The following is a 10,092-nucleotide window of genomic DNA, read 5'->3' on the forward strand; positions in this document are numbered from 1 at the left end:
TTATTATTACTAAAATAACTTTAAATATGATTTATAATTTTATATATTTTGATAAAATTTTTGAATAATACGAATGATCAAACATAAATAAAAAATTAAAAGACGTAAAAAAAAGGATACAGTATTATTATCTTAAAAAAGCGAAAGATTGATCTAATCCTAATCCAAAGAGAGAAGCATCTAAATACCCGGCGCAAGCAAGCCACCCCTCCCGGGCGGCTGTCCTAACCAATTTTCAGGTCTCCTGCGAACTCCCACCACCCAAATTTAACTCCACCTCCCCCCGCCGGGTCGCCCCGGTCCGTCACTGACAGGGTGGGGCCATGTGTCCCGCGTCGCCGACAGGTGGGGACAGAGGGACGGCGGGGCCCGCGCGCCAGTGGGAGCGGGTAAAAAGAGGCCCCGGGCGCGGGGGCCCACCCGCGGTGTCGCGGTCCCGTGCTCCGCGGTGGCCGTCACCGGCGGGCGGGTATATAGGCGGCGCCCGCGCGGCGCGGCCGGGTTTTTGGTTAGGTGTAGTTTAGTCTCGGTGTCCCACCACCGCCTGCGCCTCCTCGCCCTTGGGTTGCTTCGTCTCGCCGCGCCGCGCCGGAGCGACGGGTTCCGGCGGGACTCCGGCGGGGAAGTAGAAGGAGGCGGAGCGGGGGAGGGGCGGGGTGGAAATGGGGAGCGGCGGACGGGGGGAGGGGCACGTCGTCGTCGTCGTCGTCGCTGCCGCTGTTGCTGCTGCTGCTGTTGTTGCGTCCCTCTAGGGTTAGGTAGGGGCGTGGTAGCTTTCTCCCCCATTTTTTTTTTTCTTCTCTTGGTTCTTGTTCTTGTTGCTGCTGTTCTTCCCCTCTCTCTCGCGCGCGCTCCACCTCCGGCCCGTCGCGTCTTGGGGGGGCTCCTCCTCGCCGGTGGCGTCGTCGCATTGGGGGTGCTGCGGCGTGGGGGTGCGTGATCCGGGCCGTCTTCCAGCTCGGCGAGGGTGGGGGGATGGGGGCATCTGCTGCTCCGACTGGTGCTGCGGCCGCTCTGGAATTGGTGTCGGGCTTTTGGTTTTGAAGGAGGAGGTGACCGCTGGCGCCGATCTGGTGAGGCCTTGCTCGTTTTGTGCTGTTTTTGCTGTCCAGTGTTTTTGTTTTGTTTTGTGTGTGTGCGCTTTGGCGGTGTTTGAATTGTGGGAATTTTTGAGCTGTTTGGTCTACCTCGGTTGCTTGTTGTGATCTGAGCTTCAAATTTGGGGGTAACTTGGCTCGCGGCCGCTCGGGATTTCTGTTTAATTTTTGGTGGTTTCTTTGATCACAAGATACTTGCTTGTTTCGAGCTTTGGGAGCCCGAGGCGCATTAAATTCCACATCTTGTGCGCTGTTTTATCGGGGGATTAAACATTTCGTGCACGAGTCTGTGGGGGTTTCCCCTCGGATTCGTCAAATCTGGCGGCTCTGGTTCGAAAGTTTTCATCTTGCAAGCTTACGAACGCCGAAAATTCCGCATTTCTTTTGCTTCGTGGTTTGGTAGCTGTCGATTCCAAATTTTTATGTGCGGAATTGGCATGGTTAGCCATGTTTGTTCCACAGAACCACATGATTTCCGCGAAATTTCGCCGTTTCTTACTTTGATCCGACGGAATTCAGCTGCCAGATGTGTAGACTGGTGTTGTGTCTAACTTGCTCCATGGTTTTGCGCCTGCAGGATGCCATCTCAGGTCATGGATCAGAGGCATCACCTGTCCCAGTACAGCCACCCCACCTTGGCTGCATCATCCTTCTCGGAGGAGCTTCGTCTCCCCACAGAGGTATCCCTCCATTATTGCGAAATTTTGGTCCCAAGTCTTCCTTCTGGAACTATTTATTTTTCTATGAGGTGGCTAATGGTGATCTGTCTTGAGTCCTGCGATTTTTGGAATTATTGTTTTGTTTTGCCTTTCTTGGTGAACTGGTTATGATTCATATATATTATCTATACTAAGTATTCTCACCACGTTCGTCTTCATCTATCTTTGCAGAGGCAAGTTGGATTTTGGAAGCCAGAGTCGTTACATCATCACATGGGTTAGTGCTGAGTTCGATCTAACTTATACTGAATTTTCTTCTACATTTGTCTATTAGAATGCCTCGCACAGCTGTAAATTCTTGCTGTTGGGGCATGTACCCCAGTCGTTTCTTTATGCATGGATAGCTGAATGTTAGGGGCATCGATTGACTCTTTTTTATGCATGCATAGCAAACCTGATTAGAAGGCTTCCTTTGAAAGGTTTACCTGGCCTGGATGGCCACATAGCAAACATGGATAGCATGCGCTAGGTGCTCACTTGCTGGCCTGCCACCTGATTATTGTCTCGCTGAACAGGTTTTAAGTTTTGTTTTTTATATTTAGGTTCAAATAATTTGCAAAAGAAAAAAAAAAGCACGTGCTCCCCACATTTGCAATTGATTGTTGCATTTTTTCTTGTTCTGATTACTTTCTTTTGTTCCATTGTACTACTCTTCGAGTCTTCACTAGTATGATGGTTCATACATTTTTGGGATACCCATGACATCTTTTCATAACCAGGCGGGTTTCCATTGTTGACAGGAAGCAAGTCAGTTGCATCTTCACCAATTGAAAAACCTCAACCTATTGGGACAAAGACAGCTGGTCCATATAAGCTAAGAGATCAGGGAGCTGCATTTAGCCTTGAGCACAAGCTGTTCGGTCAAGATAGGCATGTTAACTTGCCACCATCTCCTTGGAGACCTGATCAAGAACCTGGCCGCCAAACTGACTCATCTTTGAAGTCGGCAGCTTTATTTTCTGATGGGAGGATTAATCCAAACGGGGCCTACAACGAGAATGGGCTTTTCTCAAGTTCCGTATCTGATATCTTTGACAAGAAATGTGAGTGACTTTTTCTACATCATTTGCATTTGCTTCAACAAAATGCTTGATTCTGTGAAACACGAACTTGAGTCGTACCCACTCCATTAATGATAAATGTGCTTCAATATAGCATCACATGGCTATACTTCTTTACAGACTACATGCTATGCTTTATGCTTCCCTTGAATGACTAGAGAAATTCAAAAGTATAAACAAAATCACAGCTGAATATGAAAAGGTAGTAAAATAAAATGACTTTCATTCCCTTCCCCTTTTTCCATAAGAATCTTGCCTCCTTTATCTCTTGTTTCTTTCTAGTGGCTAAAAGAATCAACCCGCTTTAGTTTGGTACCATAGTCTGTCTGTTATTCTTGTGCATTCTTTTTGCGAAAAAGAATTCTGCACTCTTATTCAACCTTTATTCTATTGTATTATATTATCTCCAATTTCCAATCACTTAACCACTGTAATTTTATTTGTGACCTGTGCAGTGAGATTAACATCCAAGAATGGTCTTGTTGGTCAGTCAATTGAAAAGGCTGACCTAAATCATGTTGATGATGAGCCCTTCGAGTTGACGGAGGAAATTGAGGCCCAAATAATTGGAAATCTGCTTCCTGATGATGATGACCTGTTATCAGGTGTTCTTGATGAAGTTGGTTATGCAACCAACGCTAACAATCGGGATGATGCTGATGATGATATATTCTACAGTGGAGGTGGGATGGAGCTAGAAACTGATGAAAATAAAAAACTGCAAGAATTTAATGGCAGTGCTAACGATGGACTGGGTTTGTTAAATGGTGAACATCCATATCGAGAACAGCCTTCGAGAACTCTCTTTGTTCGAAACATTAACAGCAACGTTGAGGACTCTGAATTGAAGCTCCTATTTGAGGTTATTTATTTATTCCATCTTCCTTCTTTGAATCACTCTTCTGTTACAGCAGATTTGACATCTGAGAAGCCATCTGTTCTTGTATGCAGCATTTTGGAGATATCCGTGCCCTTTACACTGCCTGTAAACATCGTGGTTTTGTGATGATATCTTACTATGATATAAGGTCAGCACTAAATGCCAAGATGGAACTTCAAAACAAGCCACTGAGACGTAGGAAACTTGACATACATTATTCCATTCCGAAGGTAACCATCACATGAGCAATTGTCGCTTAACCCAAAATGCTTATCTGCATTTCTGATGCTTGTTTCTGGGCTTAGAATTTTATTATTCTTGATATGCGCAAAAATTGAGCACAATTGCTTGTTTCCCCGCAGGACAATCCTTCGGAGAAAGATATTAACCAGGGTACTATTGTGCTTTTTAACGTTGATCTATCTTTAACAAATGATGATCTACATAAGATTTTTGGTGACTACGGTGAAATAAAGGAGGTATGATATTTCATTTTCTGACTGCTATTGTACCTAGAACTGTGACACACAAGTTCTACTTGCAGATTCGCGATACTCCACAGAAGGGTCATCACAAAATAATAGAATTTTATGATGTCAGAGCAGCTGAATCTGCACTTCGTGCATTAAATAGGAATGATATTGCAGGCAAGAAAATCAAATTGGAAACCAGCCGTCTGGGTGCTACTAGGCGGTAAGTCACTTGGACTTGTGAACATTGATACGCTGTTTGCTGTTTGTTTTTTTAGTACTTACTACTTCATTGCATTCTAACATACATAATACATATTCACCATCTTGCCATTTTTGACATATTGAGTGCACAAGTTATACATGTTACAAGGTAGGGAATCATTCAATTTTTTTCTTCACTTCCTAGAGGCCTATTGTCTGCACGTAATTTGGTGTTTCAGCTTTTAAGTGCACAGGCATAGTAGTAACTAATTATAAGAAAAATCTTTTTCCTGTGAATACGCAAATACCCATATGTAACAACCTATAGTATAAGACATTATGAACATGAAAAAATATATTTATTTTAGTTGAGCATTAATCCACCAATAAATTCTATTACGAACCACACACGCAAACAATATATTCAATGTAAAGAAGATTTTTCAAGTGACATGCATATCACAGAAGACCCCATGGTGGTGATGATGGTCGGATGGCCCTTCTTTATATCAGTGGAGAACAGAGATATAGATGAATTATATGTGAACAAAATGAAGCACATTCTTTTGTCTTCTGGTTTTTTTGAAATTTCTTATCAACATAATGTTTATGCTGAACTTTGCAGGAATAATTTAGTTAATTGCAGCATATTGAATAAATGGACATTTAGTTGTCAAACATGTTGATAGAGTGGCATGTCTCTGAGTGAGTATTTTAATTGTAGCTACTTTGACAATGATTTTAATGCTCTCTACTACAGCTTGTCGCAGCATATGTCTTCAGAGTTGTGTCAGGAGGAGTTTGGTTCATGCAAACTAGGGAGTCCAAGCACAAGTAGCCCTCCAATTCCATCGTTTGGTATGCTGTTTTCCTTCTCATCTCCATGTATATTTTGTCGGTAGTTGCATTTTCTGACTTGGATGAGTATTCTGCAAGGTTCTACTAATTTGGCAACAATCACTTCAACTGGTCATGAAAATGGAAATATCCAGGGTATGCATTCTGGACTTCAGACATCAATAAGCCAGTTCAGAGAAACATCTTATCCAGGCCTATCTTCTACCATTCCACAAAGTTTATCCACTCCAATTGGAATTTCATCTGCTGCAACTCATAGTAACCAGGCTTCCCTTGGTGAGATCAGCCAATCTCTTGGTCGGATGAATGGGCATATGAATTATAGTTTTCAGGGCATGAGTGCTCTCCACCCTCATTCTCTGCCTGAAGTCCACAACGGAGCGAATAATGGTACCCCTTACAATGTAAACAACATGGCACAAGTTGTCAATGGAAGCAACTCAAGAACATCCGAGGCTGTGGATGGTAGACATCTCCATAAAGTGGGTTCTGGTAACCTCAATGGACATTCATTTGATCGTGCGGAAGGAGGTAAGTTTGTATATCCTTATCTCCTTTGTAAACTCTTATATTAGAGGAACCGAACTACCCTAGGAGGCTAGGATAAGTTGGTTCTATGTTGGGGTTATACCATTATTTTGGTAGGATGACAACATTCAACCATGTGCTTTTGTTGAATGATGAGGTCATGATCGACCAAACACATTCCATTTCCCAAACAAACGTAGTGTGTATTGCTTTTTAGTTAGTGGAAACGATTGACACCTCTGGCTTCTTCCATTAAGCACACAACTGATGAGTTCTAATACGGGAAAAAGCATAAGGTGTTGGGACAACCCCTGACTTGCTCTAAATTCTGACCAGCTGAAATAACGATAAAAATCACATGGATTCTGTCATGTTATTCCTATAGGTTACTTATAGTTTTTCCTATAGGTTAGTTGTAGTTTTTCCTATAGGTTAGTTATATTATGTTTGGATGAAAGAAACTACATGCGGAGCATTGTGAATCTAGATCAAGCCATACCTGTTATGTAATCATTCCTTGCATGTTTTTTTTTTCGCTTGCAGCTCTTGGGTTTTCAAGAAGTGGAAGTTGTTCTGTCCGCGGTCACCAGTTAATGTGGAATAATTCAAATAACTTCCATCATCATCCAAATTCTCCTGTTCTATGGACAAGCCCAGGATCATTTGTAAACAATGTTCCATCTCGCTCCCCTGCACAAATGCATGGAGTACCAAGAGCACCATCATCGCACATGATTGAGAACGTGCTTCCCATGCACCATCACCATGTGGGATCGGCACCAGCGATCAACCCATCACTTTGGGATAGGCGTCATGGCTATGCAGGGGAATTGACAGAAGCACCAAATTTCCATCCTGGTAGTGTGGGAAGCATGGGGTTTCCTGGTAGTCCTCAGCTTCACACCTTGGAGCTTAATAACATATACTCTCAAACTGGAGGGAATTGCATGGACCCAACTGTGTCTCCTGCACAGATTGGTGGCCCATCTCCTCAGCAGAGGGGTCCAATGTTCCATGGAAGGAATCCTATGGTTCCCCTTCCATCCTTCGATTCACCTGGTGAACGGATGAGGAGCCGAAGAAATGATTCAAATGCTAATCAGTCTGATAATAAAAAGCAGTATGAGCTTGACATTGACCGCATTGTTCGTTGTGACGACTCCCGGACTACGCTGATGATAAAGAATATCCCCAACAAGTATGTGCAGCAACTGCTAATTTATGTTCCAGTTTTCTTGCCCAATGCCTTTCATGTTCCCACTTTCATGTATGTTCTAATTGACTTGGGATTCCAGGTACACCTCAAAGATGCTTCTAGCTGCAATCGATGAAAATCATAAAGGGACTTATGATTTTATTTACCTGCCAATTGACTTCAAGGTGATCTAAATTTATTTCTCCATACACAGCTAATACATCATATTTGTTCACATGGTCTTGCCTAATCGTATGACTCAATGGGATTTGTTGTACTTTTCAGAATAAATGCAATGTAGGCTACGCTTTCATCAATATGACCAATCCTCAGCATATCATTCCATTTTATCAGGTGAGATATATACTATCATACAGTGGCCATCGGGCCTGCTCAGATCAGCTGCAGCCAGCTCATCTGAGCGAAGCCATTATTAAGTGCTACTCGCATACTCATATGAAGCCACTAGCTTAGATTCAGCATGTGAAATATATGAATAACTTTATACCTTTTCTGCAGACATTCAATGGCAAAAAGTGGGAAAAGTTTAATAGTGAGAAAGTGGCATCACTTGCTTATGCCAGAATCCAAGGAAAATCAGCTCTGATTGCTCACTTCCAGAACTCCAGTTTGATGAATGAGGACAAGCGATGCCGTCCTATACTCTTCCACTCAGATGGTCCTAATGCAGGAGATCAGGTATGATCTCTCTCTCTCTCTCCTTACTGTAGTTTTTTTGGGCCTAATTTTAGGGTCAATTAAAACGATTTAAACCAGCACATCAAACTTGGATGCATTTTGCTATTTCATGGTCAGGTTTGTTTTAGCAGGCCTTTTCTGCTGTATTTGGATTTGTATTTCATCACAATAGACAAATATTTTATGTTTAATTTTATTCTGCATTTCGAATTTCATGCCATGCACAAACATGCTGGGCTATTTTTCTTGCATGCCATGTCATGGCCCCTTTCCTACATATTACAGTTGCAAGCAACATTCATTCTCATTTATTTAGCAAGCAGAACTCCAGAAGATACTATATTATCTGTTACTTATCATTGTGTCCTGATGGCACTGAGTTTGCTCCAAATCACTCGTCAATCTTGTTTGGTCTTTCAGAACTCCCTTATCTCTGAAAGGTTTCTTGTTCCATGCAGATTGTATTCTTATTAACTATATGATTAACATCATGTCCTCATGTTGTTCATTAGGAACCATTTCCTATGGGTGCAAACATCCGAGCCAGATCAGGGAGGTCTCGAGCTTCCTCTGGCGAAGAAAGTCACCAGGACATCTCAATCACCTCGGGTAATTGTGACACTTCTTCCAATGGAGTTGATATTACAGGGCCTACCAAGGACTCTGAGTAACACAACTACCCTGGATCACTAACCCCCTCAAAAGCCCAAATCATAACTTTTGCAACGTGATTTCCGTTTCCCAGTTTCCGCCCTACTTTGTTTTTCCTTTTTTTGGTATGACCCCCAATCTGTATTTATTAACTTCCAAGATGTGGGTTACCGAAGACTCGGGTAGATTGCTGCAACATTTTGTCCCTGATGGAAACATGGATAGACAGAGAGGGTGCTTGCAGTTTCCCCTGAACCTACCATTATCGTATTAACCCGAAGGCCGAGAAAGGTGAAAGGCGCAGCGGGAGCTTCCAGATTTTGGTCACTTTTTAAGAATGCATTAACCCCGTGTTGTATAGCAGTTTGCAGTAACTGTGCTGAGGGGAGAGAGAGAGAGCAAGGAAGAGACAATTTACATCAGTTTTTAGTGGTGGTGTGGAGAGGAAGTCTTTCCCTGCATTTTCTTTTGGAACCTTTTTTCTGGCGTCTTCGTCTATTATGTTCCATTCTGAGTTGGAGAGGGCTCCTCTTTGAAGTTGTGTGCAGAGGAGTTCCAATTTTGTCTTCAGGGAACCTTGACCGTATCTATCGACCATCCTATGTAAATCTACATCTCTATAGTATTTGTGTGCCCTCTGTTGTATGGCCCTCCTGATTACACTACGGTATACTATGTTGTTCATGTGCCTGTGCCTGTGCTGCCCCCATGCGTCCAATCATCTGGAGTTCTGGACGCACCGTATATGATGTTCATCTTGTTGATGTTAATGCAAATATTGGTTGATTGGCTGCATTGAAACACGATGAGTATAACAAAATTTGTAACAACGTAGACAGAATTTTGAATTGCGTTTTGTTCGCACGACACAACAATTTGTTTGGGCTTGTAAACAATCAATCTCTGTGTGGTGGCTCCTATCAAATAGTTTAAATTACAACCCGAAATTCGCTCTTACAACGAGAGAACAGAAGAGCTTGCACGAACACAATATAAGCTACCGAATGAGAAAATAGACCAAGGATGTGTTAATAATGGACTACGAGTAGCACTAGCTATGTTTGGGTGAACTAATGATGTGTTTGATTCTGGGTTGGATCCATCCATATTTTGTAGGATGGGATATGTAGGATTCATCCCTATTTTATAGGATGTGTATTTTATAGGATGTGTTTTTTTGTTTGGTTAGAGGGCTTTTTGGTTCGAGGGATAAATACGGTATGGTTGGATGTGATTATCTCTCTACAATAAGTCAGTGAGGTTATTTCTTATATTTAAAATGATATATTGAATATTAGGATTAATAAATAAATAACCTAAATTAATTAAATGTATATATATATATTTAAAATATTCTAAATAATTTTAATAAAATAAAATGGACATTTCATAATAAATATCACTTATGCACATGTAGTGCAACAAGCTTGATCTCAATTTGTTTTTCACCATAAATAAATTCACTGGCTAAACAACATCAAATGAAGTATCAGCGAACAATATAAAAACTTTAGCATTGCCGAACCGTCTTAGGATGGATCCGTCTCACCGTTTTGGTGGGATAAGTTGGACCCGGATCTAAAAGTAATATTCCTCTTCTAGGTTCAACTCATCACACTCATTCACTAACAAAATAGAGTCAGAAATAGATTGGCTCTATCCCAACACATTCCGCCCCTAGAACGAAACACATCCTAAATTAGCGCATGATTAATACTATAATTCGTGAA

At 42.0% G+C, this 10,092-nt stretch overlaps 1 protein-coding gene across 1 annotated transcript; it reads left to right on the forward strand.

Moving 5' to 3' along the window:
- The first annotated feature begins 520 nt into the window (after positions 1–520).
- On the forward strand, positions 521–9,020 carry LOC102705596 (protein MEI2-like 4). Its single transcript, XM_006647193.3, has 15 exons — positions 521–1,073; positions 1,675–1,777; positions 1,988–2,033; positions 2,557–2,859; positions 3,333–3,739; positions 3,829–3,987; positions 4,120–4,236; positions 4,302–4,450; positions 5,192–5,289; positions 5,368–5,820; positions 6,361–7,015; positions 7,113–7,197; positions 7,298–7,366; positions 7,532–7,711; positions 8,224–9,020. The coding sequence occupies exons 2-15, from the start codon at positions 1,676–1,678 to the stop codon at positions 8,380–8,382; spliced, it is 2,982 nt and encodes a 993-aa protein (XP_006647256.1). The 5' UTR covers positions 521–1,073; position 1,675; the 3' UTR covers positions 8,383–9,020.
- Positions 9,021–10,092: the final 1,072 nt, after the last annotated feature.

This window comes from Oryza brachyantha, chromosome 2 (assembly GCF_000231095.2).
Source record: "Oryza brachyantha chromosome 2, ObraRS2, whole genome shotgun sequence".
Lineage (NCBI taxonomy): Eukaryota > Viridiplantae > Streptophyta > Magnoliopsida > Poales > Poaceae > Oryza > Oryza brachyantha.

Coding starts and splice junctions, on each gene's coding strand:
- LOC102705596 (XM_006647193.3), top strand. CDS start 1,676: ATGCCATCTCAGGTCATGGATCAGAGGCATCACCTGTCCCAGTACAGC. Junction 2,034..2,556: donor GTCGTTACATCATCACATGG/GTTAGTGCTGAG, acceptor CATTGTTGACAG/GAAGCAAGTCAGTTGCATCT. Junction 2,860..3,332: donor TGATATCTTTGACAAGAAAT/GTGAGTGACTTT, acceptor TGACCTGTGCAG/TGAGATTAACATCCAAGAAT.